Source organism: Microtus ochrogaster, assembly GCF_000317375.1.
Source record: "Microtus ochrogaster isolate Prairie Vole_2 chromosome 14 unlocalized genomic scaffold, MicOch1.0 chr14_random_1, whole genome shotgun sequence".
Taxonomy (NCBI): Eukaryota; Metazoa; Chordata; class Mammalia; order Rodentia; family Cricetidae; genus Microtus; species Microtus ochrogaster.
In genome coordinates this window covers 34,603,215-34,621,912 of record NW_004949096.1, presented here as the reverse complement: position 1 = coordinate 34,621,912, position 18,698 = coordinate 34,603,215, and the positions used below count along the sequence as shown (strand labels likewise).

At 39.7% G+C, this 18,698-nt stretch overlaps 2 protein-coding genes across 2 annotated transcripts in view; one reads left to right on the top strand and one right to left on the bottom strand.

Annotated features, from left to right (window-relative positions):
- Window positions 1-5,693, bottom strand: part of Dtwd1 (DTW domain containing 1) — a 16,392-nt gene extending 10,699 nt beyond the window's left edge. Inside the window, exons 1-2 of the mRNA XM_013352599.2 lie at window positions 5,599-5,693; window positions 3,721-4,045 (exon numbers count right to left, since the gene is read on the bottom strand). Of these exons, the coding sequence (XP_013208053.1) occupies window positions 3,721-4,029 (309 nt within the window). The 5' untranslated portion in view covers window positions 4,030-4,045; window positions 5,599-5,693. The remainder of the gene's footprint in view (window positions 1-3,720; window positions 4,046-5,598) is intronic.
- A 1,304-nt stretch (window positions 5,694-6,997) lies between these two features.
- The window catches only part of Fam227b (family with sequence similarity 227 member B), a 151,739-nt gene continuing 140,038 nt past the window's right edge, over window positions 6,998-18,698 (top strand). The window contains exons 1-4 of the mRNA XM_013352645.1: window positions 6,998-7,148; window positions 10,311-10,426; window positions 12,298-12,351; window positions 17,807-18,038. Of these exons, the coding sequence (XP_013208099.1) occupies window positions 10,376-10,426; window positions 12,298-12,351; window positions 17,807-18,038 (337 nt within the window). The 5' untranslated portion in view covers window positions 6,998-7,148; window positions 10,311-10,375. The remainder of the gene's footprint in view (window positions 7,149-10,310; window positions 10,427-12,297; window positions 12,352-17,806; window positions 18,039-18,698) is intronic.

Sequence of the window (18,698 nt, the reverse complement as noted above, 5' to 3'; positions counted from 1 at the left end):
TCTAGAATTCAGATTTAAAATTCAAATAGAAATCCTGTTCATCACATATTTACGGTAGGATTTTATGATCTTTGGCAATGCATTTTCACAGCACAAGTCAAGCTGCCCACAGGAAAAGCAGCAACAAAATAAGCCTTGAGAGCTTTGACTAACTCTTCTCAAGTTAGACTCAATACAAGCCGCACAGGAACGCTTGTCCAAGTGTTTCCCTTAGTCAAGTACAGATTAATTCTTCTGTTCAAAAATAATAATTCTCTTGGGTTTCTTGAGCTAATTTGTTTCTTTTTTTATTATTTAAGTTTCTTCATTTCAGACTCTGTTGTTTGGTAAGTATATTTACCAACTCCAAGACCATCATTCCATTCAAAGAAGGTAAGAGCTCTACAAACAGGCCCAGAAAAGCAGTCATTTTACTCTGAAACAGAAAACTGTTCCAGCATAAAATCAGATATGCTACATCTACATTCTAATAGATCTTAATACACATTATATCTATGAACCAGCTGCCACGATCAAGAAAATGATCTGCCACCGTCAAAAAATTTCCTAGTATCTCTTCTTCCTTTCCCACCTGCCAGTTGTCACCTCGGTTCACTTTTTCCAGGATCTTATATAGATAGAATAATAAAATATGGTCTTTACATCTGGTGTCTTTAACTCAAAATAACAACTTTGAAATGCCTAGATACCGCTCATCATTTGTTCTAGGGCTCACCCCACCCCATTAAAGACGAGACTTAAGTGGAGAGGCAACTGCAAGGTCACCGGCCATGACTGAAGTGGGACAGCATTAGCAGAGACGGAAATCACACAAGAGGCAGCAAGATGGAGTCTTGTGGAGAGAGCCTCACCTTCGGAACCCAGAGAGGAGCTGCATTAGGAGACAGAATCTGCCTTGTGAAGAAGGACAGATGTCTGAAAGGGTGAGACGGACCCTTCGGGTGCCTCCAAGACTACTTTTTAGAGGAGTGGTTGCTATACACTACAAAGTAAACCACATTTCCTTTCTTTTTCTTTCTGAACAATTATGTGAAGACAGGATGCTATAAACAGTATACCTCCAAGGGATACAGGCACAAATACATACCTCACACAGTTTCCAACTAGGATTTCAACATCATTATTCTCTTTCATCCCACTCAGCCCAGGCATCATTTATGACACGGGGTCAATTGCATGAAATCAACATAACAATTTGTAACTGTAGGAAATGCATCATCTAAGTAGGCAGCTCACAGACAAGTTGATGAGCAGAGCTTAAAACTCCAAAGGCTCACATTAATAGCTCTGATCGACTTTACATCAAGAACACAGAATGGATTTTAAAAATGAACAAAAACCAAACAAGAACACAGAATCCAATGTTATTAATGAGTTTTGCAAATGATGCACACTAATTTAATTGTATAATGAAAAGGAAGTTTTATGGACTAAAATCTCCAATTACAAGACAATTTCACACAATTCACAAACTAAGGACCCAATCTAGGCCATCATCAGTGCATCAAGTGATGGGAATTTATACTCGTGTTCTGGTTCACCCATTTGACAGGAGAATCACATAAATACTGGCATGGCAGAGTAAACACTACAGAATTGACCAGACCAGAGGGTAGTCTGGAAGAGCTGGTCTACTTTGATCATGCAACAGGATTTGTCTTCCAGTGGCTATGTTCTTAACAAGAGACTTAGCACACACACACGCTTCTGCTCAGATATATCAAGATGCACCAGCAGGAAGGCACAAGTGCTCCCCAAAGCCAGCCTTTTCAAACAGGGCTGCTGAAGCTGGAGGTTTTGGGTTTCCCCCTTCTTTTTTATCTTTATTCATTTCTTATAGTTTTCAAATTCTGCATCAAATAAAGATATGTTTGATTTATTCTTGTCTTAGTTTTCTGTTGCTATGGCAAAACCCCATGACCAAAATACTTATAAAAGAAATAGTTTATTTGGGGATAACAGTTTCAGAGCATTAGTCCATGACCATCTTAGCAGGGAGCATAGCAGAGGGCAGTGGACACGGTACTAGAGAGTAGCTGTAGCTGAGGGTTCACATCTTAACCCACAACCACGATGCAGAGACTGAGAGCACTAAGAACTGTCCGAGTCTCTTGAATCTCAGACCCGGCCCCCAGTGACACATCTCCTCTAATGAGACCTTATCTCCTAACTTTCCCAAAAATTGGGGATCAAGTATTCAAATACATGAGCTGACAAGCCATTCCCTTGCAAATCACAATTGCCCAGACTAAAACTTCAGGGGTAAGAGGGACTTACTCCTGTGTTCAGCTTCCTAAGCAAGCCCTCTGGCAGCAAATGCTGAAGGTTTCTTTAAAACTGAGGTGTAATTTACAAACAACATTGTTTGGACTATTTCTCTTAATGTATATCAATATATCAAATTTTATGTGCACTAAAATATACATTTTAGAAAACTATATAGTTGGTCAAATAATTGGCATGGTTTTTAAGTACTTCTAGTAAATGGTGAGGACTACCACTGGTTTGGAAAATAAACTTGTTAAACTTCTATCAAAATAGTAGCCCTATAAATACGGCTTTTAGCTTTCTGATCTACAACCCTTTTTTGAACATACTTTAAGATAAAAAGGTTTTTTCTTTAATGTTTTTGAGACAGTGTCTTACTAAGTAACCCACGCCTGCCTCAAACTTACTTCATAGCCCATACTGGCATCAATCTCCTAACCAATCTGCCTCAGCCTCCCGAGTTCTGCAAGTACACTTGGCAAGGTAAGGTTTTTAACGAAACATTTTCTTTATGTGGCTGTGGCATAAACAGAAGACAGGACTCTGACGTGTACCATTGCTATTAGTGAGGACATTAACAAAAATCCTTAATCTCAAACTTTTACTATTTTCTTTTCTGAGCAAACTGGAAATGTATTACCGCATTCTTGGCCAATAAACTTTGTCTTCATTTTTATGTGTGATTTTAGACCATGGACTTGCAAAATGATTCATGTAACAAAATAAGCATTAAATTATCTTTCATCAAGTCTAAATAAACATTAAACATCACAATACATATTTCTGAACTCAACTTTAACTTGTTAGTGACAAGTCGCATTTGTGCTAGGTGTAGAAGTGAATTCTCAAAAGTCGTAATACATGCTGATCATGCTTAATATACTTGCTTCTCACATTTGGTCAATGCTAGGCAAGTTAACACATACATAATAAATTCTTTAATTACATGTAAATAATCTATTAACACTTTACTTACAAAAAGTCTTGATAAATACCACAAACCATGAAAAGCAATGGATTTAAGTCAGCTTTCCAAGTGGTTTGAAATCATCGTAATCACAACACGGTCCAATGTGAAGGGCCCAGCCCTTTACATTTTAGCTTATAGAATTGGCTGTGGCCATCTGCTCCATTCTACATATCCGATGGGGAAAGACACAGAACCTCAGGCAAATTCCCACCTTGATTCCACCTACAACGTTTTCCCAAGGACCTGAAGTCGTTTTTGAAGCTTCGTCAAGTGAGACTATAAAACTGTCTTCTGTAATTAATTTTTTAAACTGATTAATGTCATCAAAATTATCTAATTTATTTCAAACTCAAGTGATTTTTCTAGAAACAAGAAAGAGATATAGTTTCACTCGTGTCAAATTATCCATTAATACAATTCACTTCCAAGCTCATCCAATGTATCAAAGTAGGCATAAGCTATCTTTAAAACAAGCCTCTTACTTGTACAAGTGGAATCTGCTCAGTGGGCACATTTTCCACCGGGACATAGCAGGTGTAGCAGTAGAACATCCTAGAGCCACCGCACTGGAGGCACCGTGACCTCCCACTCCGCTGAGCCTTATGGAGCACTTCCTGAGATGCTAAGCGTAAGTTCTGAAGAGGGTCTTCTGAAGCTACGGAAGCAGTGTGGGATTGTTTTGTTTCCATACAATTTCCGTGATTTTTTTCACTTTCTTGAGGGAATACAGATGGACGGAGAGCCATTCTTTCTTTGAACCAAAATATTCTGTTTTTAAAAACACGTGTCATAGGTGCACTGTAAAAACTAAAAGGAGAAGGCATGAAAAGTGTCATTGTACTGCTGTTACAAATAAAACTGTCCATATAATTTACGCTGTTAGGGCTAGCATTTACCAACAGATATTACTAAGTTAAAAACCCACTTGAAAATACAAAATTGAAAAACAATCAACTCAAAAGAGCAATTTCAGTTTCTCTTACAAACTATTCTTCCAACAGAAAATGGAAATGCGCTATATTAAAAACCACTTCAAACATAAAATTTAGACACTGGTGGTCCATTTTGATAGTACCAATTTGTCTCAAATATGGCAATTTTGATTTAAAAATATTAAGAATATAACGAATTTCTGTTCGTATTATACAGAAAAACATTCAAGCATGTAGACTCTAGCTTTGAATTGACACCTGTGACAGCACTCTCACAGTGAACTCCAATGAAAAGAACAGTGGCGTGAGCGAAAAATCAGTTGGCTATTATAATCTATTATGAACACCCACCCTTTTCTTCTTCCCCTGATTCTGACCACTGTTCTGCTTAAAGTTCCTTCCCAGGGCAGGTCATAGAAAGTCTAAGTTTAGACTGTTCCACTTTCATAGTAGATGAACAAATACCCGTTTCAAAATGGGTTCTGCCCTACACCTTGGAGGAAGGACAGCTGAAGAACCGACTGACCCTGATGGTTCCCTTTCACTCTGCTACCAGGTCAGCCTACAAAACACTCTCTGTAAGAACCCAAGGCAGGGGCTTCTGGGAGCTTCTGGGCAGTTGACTATGCAGGGGCTCACACAAGGGGAACTCATTCGCACACAGTAGGGCAGTAACACCTCAATTGCACTGGGAGGAAGTGCCTGAGTGTGGGGCCCTTCCCTACTTCTGCCTGCCTGCATGTTTCAATCTGCTCAAATATCCTTTATAATAACTAGTAAATGCAAGCACTAATGTTTCCTAAGATCTGTGGGCCACATGAGCAAATCAAATGCATCTAAACAAGGGTTGAAGGAATCTCAGCCTGCAGTTAGTTGGGAGGAAATTCTGAAGGCCCAGCTTGGGCGTGGTTATGAGGATGCAGCAATCTTGGGAACTGAACTGTCAGCCTGTAGATTCTGACACTGTCTTCAGTAATGTCAGGGCTGAATTTGAGGACATCCGCTAGCATCCACCATAGAATTACTGCTGGGGGGAAATCCCCACACCTTTTAAGATCACCAGTATCCATGATAATTATGGAGTGAGAGAAGAAGAAAACACGCCATTCTGTTCTTCCTAACATACATATGCTCTACAAGATATATTCCACTCCAACTATAATTAGTCAACCATAATACATCTGCTAACGCTGAAACAGCTATGGACAACTGTATTTGTAAATATATATATATATATATGCCATAAGGTGAAACATATGATCTTAAGCCTCCTGAATTTTTCAAAAGTACATACTCTCAGACACTCTAGTAAAGAGACAATGTAAGAACTTCCTCACTTAATATTTTCTGTGCAGGTTATGTATGTGCATGTGTGTGTGTGTGATGACAATTAATGAAAAAGAGGGCATGGGGGATATAAGTGCATACCTAAATATGTGAAGAGAGACACAGCTGGAGTCGTGGGAGACGGGAAAGACTTGGGAAACAATGGCTATTCCCAAGAAACCAACAAACGAGCATCTTAATGACCTATTCATTATGCAACTTAGGCTGAAAAAATAATTTATAATTCTTCCTTCTACCCAATGTCTCCAAAATTAATCACATTCATGCAGTTTCATCTTGCCTCCTTTGCACATAACATTGATATTTAGGCGCAAAGTCAGATTCTAATTCAGTTCCTTATTAATCCACACAGACAAAGACCAGTCTTACATTTCTGGGTACTTATTACTAGGTCCACATATTTGATATGGAGAAATGTATTCATTTAGAGGCTCCTTTCAGGAAAACTTTCCTTCTGGCAAAAGTAGAATTCTTTCCGATTTACCTATTTATGATTTTTTTATACTTTTAGATAGATTCAAATACTTGTTAACAGAATTAAAACCATTCTGTAAAAGGCTGAATCTCACTACTCAACTTTCGGGCTCTGCACAGCCTGGTACAGATGGCAGGCTGATACTTTATTTTCCTCAAAGTGAAGTAAAAGGTTAGCTTTTCCATTACAGTAAGCTGATTTGCCTCCTAAGGAAACAGTCTTTAAATTTCACCTATCTTGAATTGTGAACTAATTCAGGATCACACAAAACCGTTTTCAATATCTGTTTGTGAAGTACTAAGAATTGGTCATATAATTTGTACAGGCACAATAACCACTTTTTAAAACATCCGAGATATCTCCATTTAAAAAAAAAAAACAAAAAACACAGAACTAGAAGCCTCCTCCACAGAACAGGTTATATGACAGGCAGTGTGTCTTGCAAGTTTTAATTTGGAGTCCAATCATAAGCAGTCCTGAAATGCTGCAAGGTTAGGTAGGCATCGCTACTCTTACCCAACCAAGTGGAACTATCAATGTAAAGTCTTGTCTTACATTCCCAAGAAACAGGCACAAGAAACGCGTCTGCTTATTGGCTGATGGTAACAGCATACACACCCCTGTCTTCCTCCTTCCGTGACCACCCTCAAACCACTCCAAAGCCTGAATTACATAATGGCGCTCACAGGGAGCTGGCCCTGCCAAGATTGAGCTCCCCGAGTTGGGAAGCCTGGTAAATCGTCATTTAGGCCTCAAACCATTGAATCTGCCCCCACAGGCACGAATCGCGGTGCTTGCCCGCAGTAGGACCTCCGCGGGGCCCCGGCCCCAGCCACCCGACCCGAGGGAAGGCAGACCTGCTCCACGCCGAACTCGCGGTCCACACCGCCTCCGCTCCGCGCGCCCTACCCCGGAGCGCTTTCTGTAGGACACCGCTGGGCGGGAGCTGCGGTTGCCAGGGCCACGGTGACGCTAAGCGTTGCGCATGCTCGGAGGGAGAGTCCTGCGGACAAGCCGGTCGACCTCCTTCCGGAAGGGAAGTCCCGCCTTTCTTTTCTCCGTAAACTGCCCCTTAGGAACCGTGGGCTTCCGGCTGTGCTGCCTGCCGTGGCCACGCTGAGGAACTAGGAACGAGTTCCAGAAAAGCACTTTTGAGGTAGTTTCCCTGAGTTGGTGAGAAAAATGCTAACTCCTCAGAACACTCCGCTTTACCCCCATCCTAATATTATATTCAAGAGAACTCAGACTTGTAGCTTTATGTGGCTGTGTCAGGTAGTTAATGCTCGGTAGATGTCATAAAACACGCAGCGTTGGCACTTACTGTACTTTTGAATATATATGGATAACTTATTAAATCATCTTTCTATGCCCCACCTCAAAGAAACCTAAAAAAATTATTGTTAAGTTAGAACCAAAACTATCATATATCAAACAACTATTTAGTGTGTGGTGAATTATGAGAAACTAGCAAATGGGAGAAAAAGAATAGAGCCTCTGTGGACTCACGAATAACAAGGCCAGGATACTGATACTTACCAGACTAGAATTGATATAAAAAGTTTTAATAGTGTTATGGTAAAAATAAAACACTGCAGGTCCCCAAGTAGCAGCAGTGGACAGCGGGTCCCCAAACCACAGAGGGCCATGAAGGCGAGTGGCCCACAGACCATGAGGGGCAGCAGGTCCCAGGCAGGGAGCCATGTGGTGGGTGAGAGACAGAGACAGACACACCATGCAGTGTGTGGTTGGATATTTATTAGTGGGTTATGGAAGGGAAGGAAAAGGAGGGAGGGAGGAAGGGAAGGAGGGAGGGAGGGGGAGAGGAGAGGAGCCATTGCAGCAGCAACCTCTTTGGGAGAGAGACAGAAAGGAGAAGGCTTGGGCTGCAAAGAGGAAGGGAGATCTGCCTGCCTTGGCAGGGTTGAGGGAATGGGTAGGGCTGGGCTTGTCTCTTAAAGGGACAGGACAGACCAATACATTACCATCTCTTTTTTTTATAATAAAAAGGCGGGAGGTTAACACAATGGGTTAAAGGAACTGGGGCAGTGAATTCTCAAGATTGCTTACTGCTTATTTGTGGGTGTTGTCTTGGGGGGGGGGCTGAGAAAGCTGGGTGCTGGTCTCTTTGTTCCTGTCTGATGTTTGTGGTATGGTGATGTTTGGTGTCTCTTACACCTGTTTAAGATATTGGCAGAACAGAGGACAAAGTTAAGTTTAGGGGGAAAAAATTAGGACCAGGGAATTGAGAGGGGTGTACCAGATTTGTTTAAGGTGAATCCTTTAATTCAGCTCCCTGGAACTTACAAGAATTTTTTGGGTTTGTTAAAACATAAGTTTTAAACATCAGAATGACTGTGACAGATGTTTTTGCATAATGAAAAGTATTTTTAAGACTATGGAAGGCAGCATGAGAGAGAAATTTGATTATTTGTATTTGTCCTCACATCTTTATTACTTGCAGGTACACACCTTAATAACTCGTATTTGTAACTTACTGAAATTTGTTTGGTGAGGTTATCCTTTTAAACAATAAAACCTCTTAGCTGTCAAACTGCATCAGAGATCTTTGAGAAGGATAAAATTTTACTTGAGTTATTGATTAAAAAACGACAGAGAACTCACTTAGTTAGCACCTAGAGCTACTCCTCAGGGTCCTCCATGGCCGCTGAAGGTCGTATTTTCCTTTTGCTATTTAGCGCAGGACCTTCTAGGCTCTAGAAGACCCTGTGGGCTAAGAAATCTGTAGGAAGACAGGCCTACCTTGACCTGAGCAGCTAGGCTGTCGATTCCAATGATTCTGTCCACTGTCTGGAGATCTTCAGTTTAGATGAAAGGCAGTTTTGTCTAGTGGTCAGCGCTTGGCAGTTGAAGTGAATTGCGGAAGGACATTGTTCTGTGCCCATTTGTCTTCTGTCTTCTTTGGAGGAAATAGAGTGCTGCTGCCAAGAGCCAACCTGTCTCTTTTTGTTATGAAAAGTTTCTTAATAATTAAATATTTAAATGCCATATTCCCCAAATCTCTGAGCAGTTGAGGGCTGTGTATTGGGCATAGATAAATTATAGAATCTGCCTGGAGAGCTGGGTCCAAGCTTGATTATACTGGCTCTCAACAGGTAAAGCAGGGTTGAATTAAGAGACTCAAAAGTACATACCAATTTAAAACATGAAACCTATTGCTTTGTAGTGTGTAATGAGATAGAAGGAACAGACAATTATAACATTTAACAGTAAACATAGGTGCGTTTAAGTTATATGTATATACACTGACTGGGAATTAGGCAAAGTGGATGTTGTTGGTAGGCCCTGCAAAGGCACTCCACTGCTTAAACACACAGGTGACAGAGTCAGCACCGGGGAACCAGGCAGGGAATACCTCAGTAAAGATGGCAGAACTTGGTCACCTGACCTGGCCCTCATTTAAGATGGTCATAAGGTCACCTGACCTCAGTTAAGATGGCAGCAGTCACATGTATGGAGAAGCCAAATTTTTTTGAGCCATGGGAGTTTTGCCTGGCGGTGTGATCCACCCTGTTGCCGAACTGCCATGCCACAAGCCATGGTGGGGAGCAAAAGTTGAAATTGAAAAAAGAAAGGTGAAAGAAAAATCCGGGGGACCCTGGGCCCCCAAATTGAATGCACTGCACAGTGACCGTGGGTCATTCACTCACATTTTTAGCTATGGAAAGCAACCAGAGATGAATGCCCCTATTTTCTTGGGGGACTTCCATCAGATGAGACAGCATGGGAATGTTGCACGGCTGTCTGTGAAGTTCAGAAGCCTGGGGCTGCTTATTTGTTTATGACAGTTAGATGAAATCTGTATGAGGAAAATCTAATTCAGGATAGTAGGAATTAGTGTGGCCATTCTGCATAAAAGAAAGACTAAGTCTGTGTCTTTTACCCAAGAGTAGGCCCAAATTATTCAAAAGAGTTCTAATCTCTCTTATTTAATCCATATGTATTATGAAAGAGCCTAATCGAAGAAACAGAGGTTAAATCCATAGTCCTGAGCAGAGACTGCCCTCTTTCTGAGTCAGGATCTTGCTAAATGACCTAATCGGCTTTCACCCCCTAATATCTAACTCCGAATTTTTATTATTAAGACCAATTAGAATTTACACTACAAGTAATGGTTAATTTTTTTTAACTCTGCTCAGACTGAAATTTAAAGCTGTAAGAATATACCAATCTGTGCAGCTTTCCTTGTGCAGTCTTCCTCCACTGTGACTTTGTTGACAACATTCACAAGTGATGCTCAAAAGTGACACAGAAGGGCGTTATTTAAATCATCTGCTTTTGTGCTTGGGTATCTTTGCAGTTTGTTCCCTGAACTCATACTGACACCTAAGGCCCAGCTGATCTCTCTGCATCTCCACATTTAAGATGGCAGGCCAAGTTAAGGTACAGTGGTGGCAGCAGAAGCCTGCCCCTCTGGTAAGGAACTGCTGTGGATTTGTGCTTGTTTATAGAGAGTATGTTTTGTCTAGATTTCAGGTCATCAGCAGGGCTGGCTTCATGGGCTTGTCCTACTGTTGACCTGAGCTTGGTGCTGAGAGGGGCCCTGCATGTAGCTTAGTGCTTTGGCTTTGTTTGGTAAGTTGGGAATAAAGTGTTATAACCTTGACCCATCATGGTTATCAGTATCTGCTGGTTTTTATTAACACCTAGAAAAGAATGCTTTGGATATGGCCTGTTTTTTCTCCTTATTACTTCCATGGAACAGCACTCTGCTTTTATGAAATAGATTCTCATTTACCTTCTCGTTCCTTACCTCCTTTTCATTTTCTTCCAGACTGTGAATTTCATATAGAAGTTGGCCAAGTTTTCTATGCAAACTTAACTCCTTCAATTATTTTTTTCTATTATAATTCAAATAAAATGTGATATTATTTTCATTTTATAATTGGAATAATTTGAAAACCATTAAGAGAAAAATAAAACATTTAAGTTTATTTTTTCTAAGCCTTTTGTTTACTCTGTCCCTCACATCTCTTCTTCAGTCTTCTTAGCCCCAGAGCTCCATGTTTTTGTTAAGACTCACCTGACTTCATTTATTCTTGTTATTCTCTATAATGTTTGCCTTTATTATTGATTTTACTATAAATTGTATATTTAATGATATCTATCTATTTAAATAATATTAAGAGCATGAAATATACTATTTAACTCCAAATGTGTAGTTAGTTTTACAATACATAGCCCTGTGGTCTTATAAACAGGACCGTTTGTTGGTTAATGTGCAATAAGTGTGGTAGTAAGTTCAAATGCAATTCCATTCTTTTCAGCCTTGTCATCATAGTTATTAAGGAGTTAGATTTATGGATTCTTCTTTCTCTCTCTCTCTCTGGCTTCTCCTCACTGTATTTTCATTCTCTAAACATGTTAGCATTTTTCAGACACCTAGATACTTCTCCCATGTATGTATTTACTTACCTATTCATCACATGATGCATACAGCAAGTACTTACAGGCTTGCGACAGTCACTGTATATAATCTGTGTGATTCAATTATAATGTACATAGTCTCTGTTTCTCTAGAGACAGGAATCTGCTCAATGTTACCCTGAAGAAACTTTGTAAGGTTCAGAGGGTGAAACTTCCTTGGGGGAATAAAAAGTGACTTTCTCTTTTTGTCTTTTTGAGATATTTTGTTTTAAAACGGGTATTTCTGAGTAGTTAGATTGGTCTTGAATTTTCAAGCTTCCAACTAAAAGTGACTTTTAATTCGATATTTTAATAGGATCTGAATAGGTCCAGAAGTGCTTGGAAAGAGAGAGTTTCAGACAGGGAATTATCTAAGCAAAAGGAGGAATGTGTACGAAGTCTCTAAGACAAGGACTCGGGGTTCATCTTAATAAAATTAGTCTATTATTGAGTACATTTTCAATGTACAGAGAAACTAATACATAATAAAAATGGAGTTATGAATTGTTAGCCTGAAACCTCTATAGTATATTCACAATTTCCTGTGACTTCCTTGTCAAGAGAGGAATATTTATTATATTTCTGGCTCTGAGTTTATTATGGATACAGTCCACAATAACTCAAAATATCTTGGAACTCTTGTTGGAATTTGAAATGAGAACACTCAGCAAGATTCACATTGGGATTTCTTGCAGAGGCAACATTAAAACATTTATCTCAGTCCTCTTTCAAAGAACCTAGACTTTGCAAAGTACACAAATGAATGTTTTATAGTATCTTACAGCTCTTAAACTTCTAACTTAAGCACTATATTTGCTTATGGGGTTATATGTATTAAGTACAATTAGAATTAATGCTGTTGACTGATTTTGCTTCATTAGAAATGTCTAGATCCCCCAAAGACCTATGAAGAATTCTTAAAGTCTCAAAACTGGGTGAGTAGAGCATCCTATCCTCATTTCTCTTCTAATACAACTTTTAAAAACATTAGATATGGAAATTAAATAATAAAAATGTTTTCACATATTTATTTCCTTTCAGCGGACCATACATAATTTCCAGTTGCTCTTAACAATAATGTTTTCACATTTTAAAAACTGTTAGCCCTATGCATGCAATTCTGTGTACTTTCCTAAGATTTTTGTCTTATGTATTTTTACCTTTAAGAAAATCTGACAATTACCCTTACTTAACCACTCATCACAACTAATACTCACAGATAGTTTGTAGAAAACTTACACCAATATTCCTTGATTATTGGATCAAAGTGAAATATTCATAATAAGTTTTCATATGGTTATGTATAATTACCAATTCTTTTTGGAGTTCCTAGGATTCCTGAGGAGTTTTCTCTGGGGATCAGTTAGCTCACTTGTTTGCAAATGTGAAACTATGGTTTGTCATACTTTGAGGTATGTCAGATAAAAGGTTGGAATAAAGATGTCAGTTTGAAAGATAGGTGACATTTTAATGAGATGTGTTGAAATTTAATAAATTCAAGTATAATTATTTCTACTTATGTAAAATATGAGCAGAATTTGCTATGAAATTATTGCAGTGAAATTTTATGTGGGTATATGTGTTTAAATGAGTGCTTTTGTCCCAGTATTTTGAGAAAGAATTTCATTTAAAAATAAAATAAATAAAACCAGCTTCTGAAAACTTATTTCTTTTTTTATTATAAACAAATTTTTATACAAAATATTCTGATCAAGGTTCCCACTTTGCCCAGCTCCTACCAGTTCTTTCCCATCTCCTCATCCACTCAACTCCACAGCATTTCCTTCTCTTTCCCTTTAGAAAGTGAACAAGCAAGCAAACAAAAACAAAGAGAAACAAAGCAGAATTTAAAAACCACAAAGAGCACGCGCACACACACACACCTCATAAAAACAAAATCAGAAACTATAACATGCAAGTAAAACAGCAGTAAGACAAAAAGTTCCCAATCAATCAATTTGAGTCAAAAAGTACAAAGTGTCTTTGAGTCATTTTGTGTTATCTATCTATGGCTAGGCCATAGATACGAGCCTACATTTAAGTGTAGTTAAGATGCCAAAGAGATTCCATAAGAGAAAACTAATTTTCCTTTACAAGAGGTGTCAATTGCAGACACCTTCTTGTTTGGGGGCTGTGTCCTGTGTCCACTTCCCTCAGCACTGAGATCCAGTTTGCCTTGAACTTGTGCAGGCCCTATGCTTGCTGCCACAGTCTCTGTGGGCTCACCGTTTCTTTGGACTCACCCATCCCCTCTGACTGGTGTAATCTTTCTGCCTTCTCATCTACATAGTTCCCTGAGCCTTGAAGGGAGGAGCTTGATGAAGACATCCCATTTAGGATGTTAATGTTCCAAAATCTCTCTGTGTGTGGTGTCCATTTGTGGGTCTCTGTGTTAGTTTCCATCTACTGCAAGGAGCTTCTCCGATGATGGCTGAGTGAGGCACTGGTCTATGGGTAGAGCAGACTGTCTAGGAGTCATTTCATTCCTATATTTCTTTAACAGAACAGTAGTATTTGGTTTTCTGCTAGGCCCATGACCTACCCAGTCTGAGGCCTATAAACAACCAAGCAACAATGTCAGGCATGGGTGGCGCATGGAGTGGGCCATAAATACAAAGACAGTGGTGGTTACTCCCACATTTGTGCCCCTGCTGTACCAGCATTTCTTTTTTTTTTTTTTTTTTTTTGGTTTTTCGCGACAGGGTTTCTCTGTGGTTTTGGAGCCTGTCCTGGAACTAGCTTTTGTAGACCAGGCTGGTCTCGAACTCACAGAGATCCGCCTGCCTCTGCCTCCCAAGTGCTGGGATTAAAGGCGTGCGCCACCACCGCCCGGCTGTACCAGCATTTCTTTTAGGCAGGTCACTGTTGTAGATTGCAGGGTTTATAGCTGAGTTGATGGTTACCTTTCTCCTTGGTAGAGTACAGAATATCTTCCAGTACCATGAACACTAGACCATAGTGGTAAAAGGTCTAGTCAGGCACTAGCCTCTCCATGTTCAACGAGACATGCAAGTGTTGTCTTCAGCATTAGGGCCTTACCATCAGTTTATGAAGAACAACCAATAGCCATGGGAATAGCCTGATATGTGGGGCCCCTTTGGCTAAAGACTCAACTAGATATAACCCTTACTGGCCCTGAAGGTTTCACATTTTGGTGAGCGATGTCCAGTTGAGACATTGTCTCCCTCATTACTTAGTGACTCCATTTATATTTCTTTTATATAAGTATTTATTTAAGTAAACGTCTATGGTGGTAGTTTCTATATGACCCCTCAAATGGCCTTTAGTGTCGGTTGTCCCTCCGCATAGTCCCTCTTTTACCGCTCTTATCTGCCCCTCCCCATTATTCTCCCACTCCTATCTCAGCCTGGTCTCTCCATAACTATATATTCAATTTCCCCTTCTTTGGGGCCTCCTCCTCTCCATGCTGTCCCCTTACTTGAAACCTAACCTCTGAGGCTATGCAAATGGCAGCATGCCTATAGAAGGCTTAAATGCTAACATCCATGTAAGAAAACTTACAGTATTTGTCTTTGGAGTCTGATTACTTCACTCAGGATGTTTGTCTGTCTCTTCCCATTTACCTTCAAATTTTATATTTTGTTTAATAGCTGAATAGTATTTTATTGTGTATGTGTACCACATTTTCACTATCTGTTGAAGAACATTTAGGTTGTTTCCCTGTCCCAGCTATTTTTAACAGAATGACAATGAACATGGTTAAGAAATTTACTAGCCCTGGGTAGATAGCTAGGTTTCCAGTACCAGGCATGATTTCTTTCTTGTTAAGCAGGTCTTAAATTGTATTAGAGAGAGCCGTGGCGCACACCTTTAATCCCAGCACTCTGAAGGCAGACCAGGTGAATCTGTGTGAGTTTGAGGACAGCCTGGTCTACAAATAGAGTTTCAGGACAGACAGGACTGTTTTACAGAGAAACCCTGTAGAAATATGAGCGGCGGGGCTGCGTCTCCAGTTTTTACCCGAAATAATTACATGGAAACTGTATTCTTTTAATCACTGCTTGGCCCATTTCTATCTAGCCTCTTCTAGGATAACTCTCGCACCTGGACTAGCCCATTTCTAATAATCTGCTGTAGCCCACAAGGTGGCTTACCAGGGAGATTCTAGCCTACGTCCATCCTGGGTCGGAGCTTCATCACATGTGTCTCAGAGAGCAGAGCTATCCCCGTGTCCGCCCAGGAGCCGGGAGCATGGCATCTCTGCTCCAGACAGCAGAGCTGTCGAGTCTGAGCTCACTTTCTCTTCCTCCTAGCATTCTGTTCTGTTTACTCCTCCCATCTATGTTTTAACCTATCAGGGCAAGCAGCTTCTTTATTTAATTAACCAATGACCTTCCTCCATCAAAACCCTGTCTCAGAAATTAAAAATAAATAAATTGGATTAGAGAGCTGTTAAATACCAAGGTATGTGTACCATTATTGAGCCCTTAGAGTTATTTTGCCATGCTGGTTGTCATTGTAGTTCATAGCATTGTAGTTGAGTAAATCTGTTGGTTACCTCCCTTCTTTGGAAGCCTTCTGGTACCATGAAAGCTACTTCTCAGGAAGAAGGTTTTTAGGTCAGTTGTAGCTCAGAGGCCTCTGGGTCATGCCTCTGAAATGTGTGCCGTCTTCAGTGTAGGCCCACATTTCTATATGGTGTGGCAGCCAGGCACAAAAGCCATAGGCTCTGCAGACAAGCTGTCTTTGCCTAGCAATAGCCAGGATGCTCTGCTCCTTCTCTTTTGTTATAAATATATAAAAAAAAAAACACCTGGGGAGAGGTGTTGGCTGAAGCTGGTGACCTAATGGTCAGGATGTTTGGTGCTTCTTTCTTTGTAATTTGGAGGATATCTTAAAGAGATGCTAATTCAGGCCTACATGACAGCTAGCATACAGGTAGATGCTGACGTGACAGAAGGCATTCACCTGGTTACCTAGCAGACAGCCTAATGTATTTTCCCACTCGATTGATGTGATGGGGGTCTAAGCTGTTTGGATAATAAATGAGGGAGACTTTCAGGAGAAAGAGCCCTGAGATGCCCTTCCATGATGACCGTGTAAGTTGTATCTGATTATTCCTTGCAACTCCGTACCCAGTCCCAGTCAGGGAAAACAGTTATCTGTGTTGGAGTGACACGGGCTCCAACACTTCAGTAATAGGGACTTCTCTTCCATCTCTGGAGGACAAATAAGGGCAACAGCAATAGAATGTTTTGGGAATCTCTTGGACAACTCTGGATAACAACTCAAAAGTTAGCACCTCATTCCTCATGTGGGGGTTTTGGTAGATCATCTTTAGCTCTTGGAGGGAGCCTTGTCAGCTCAGATGAGGAAATTTCATTTGAACTATATATGTTTATGTGCATGTATTGTAGGGTTATTTTTAGGTACTAATAGTGTGATTACTTATGACATTTTTGGATATGAGCAAAACATACAATCATGTGTATAAACCTTAAAAAATGCTAAATGAAATAAACCAGACCCAGAAAGACCATTGATACGTTTTCAACTCACACAAGGATTCTAAAACAGTAGAACTCAGTAGCAGAGAATAGCCTACTGGTAGCCAGGAACTTGTAGGAATGAGAGTGGGAGTGTATTGAAGGATATAAAAGTCTCTATTCTATAATATGAATACATACTAGAGATCTAGTAGACATATGGTGACTCTGGTTAGTATATTTTAGAATTGCCAAGACAATAGTTATTAAATTTCCCACCATACAAAAACAGGCAAAACCTATGTGAAGCAATGAGCACGTTCTTAGCTTTATATTTAACTAGTCATCCCATAGTTTATACAGATATTAAAACATGTTTTTTATCATAAATGTGATTAATTTTGCGTATTACCTGTCAGTAAGGCTGGAAAAAATAGAAGGAAAACCACACAGCTATTGTGCCCCTTAATTCTTTCTCTTTCTTTCCTGACAAATATTGAGGGGTTATTTTACACTGAAATGGACTAATGCTAAAAGAATTGAATTCTAAATCCTTATGATTCTAAATTTATTCTTTATCCATAAAAAGCATCATTAGATCAACTGATGAAGTTTCAACAGAGTTTAATTTAGATAGGGAAATTGCATTAATACTAATTTTTTGATTCTTATAGTGCTATTACAAGGAGGATGCTTTCAATTTTTCAGAGATACTGAAGTATTGAGGGATAATGGGCCATCAAAGCAGCAATCTATGCTCAAATGATCCCCTAAAGCATGTTTCTAGAAAATTTTTTGCAACTTTTGTGAGATTTTTAATTATCTTGAAATTTAATCTTAAAACATTTAACAAAAATCATGCCTAAGAGTAAAATTTCCATTTTAGCTCATTAAACTCTGATGTAAATGTATTTAAGATGATGTAGACTGTGTGTTGATGCAGGACTACTGGCCCAGGGACATTCACTTCAGAGACTATGATATCTGGGAAGATGCGCTGAGGAGGCTGGAAGAGGACACCTCATTTGACTCCGTCTACTCCTCCCTGTGGAGCAGTGTGCCCCGGACCTTTGAGGCCGTCAGCAACATGGAGTTCAGACTAAGAGAGTGCTCATGGCTTTTGCAGCAGCATTCCTCCAATTTATTCGAATGCAGCGGAATGATTTCCAAGAAAAGTAAGATTTATTTTTATGTAAATAAATAATGATCTGTGGCGTGTGTGTGTGTGTATGTGTGTGTGTGTGTGTCTGTCTGTCTGTCTGTGTATGCTGCCTCTATGTGTGTTCTCATAAAGAGTGAAATTCCAAAGTTTAAATATCTTAAAACTAAGTGTTTAAAGTCTCATCATCCAGCAGAACCTAATAAATATTTTCAGGAAGACCTGAGTATGTGGTTTGAAGGAATTCCTGAAACAAGCTTAAGACAATATTAACTACCTGTATGAGGCAACGATTTTGTTCTCTAATGTTGAGATTTTTTTTTCTTTATCTGCGAGGAGAGCTCTTGATGTTTTCCTTGTGATTGCATTCAATTTATACATTGCTCTTGCTTTGGCAGATGATTATTTTCACAATATTGAATATTCTGATCCATGAACATAGGAGGTCTTTCCATGTACAGGTATCCCCTTCAATTTCTTTCTACAATGTCATAAAGGTTTCATTGTAGAGGTCCTTCATTTCCTTGGTTAGGTTTATTTCCAGGTATATTACCCCCTCACCTCTGCCGTGTGTGTGTGTGTGTGTGTGTGTGTGTATGTGAGTGTGTGTGTATGTGTGTGTATATGTGTGTATGTGTGTGTATATGTGTGTATGTGTGTGTATATGTGTATGTGT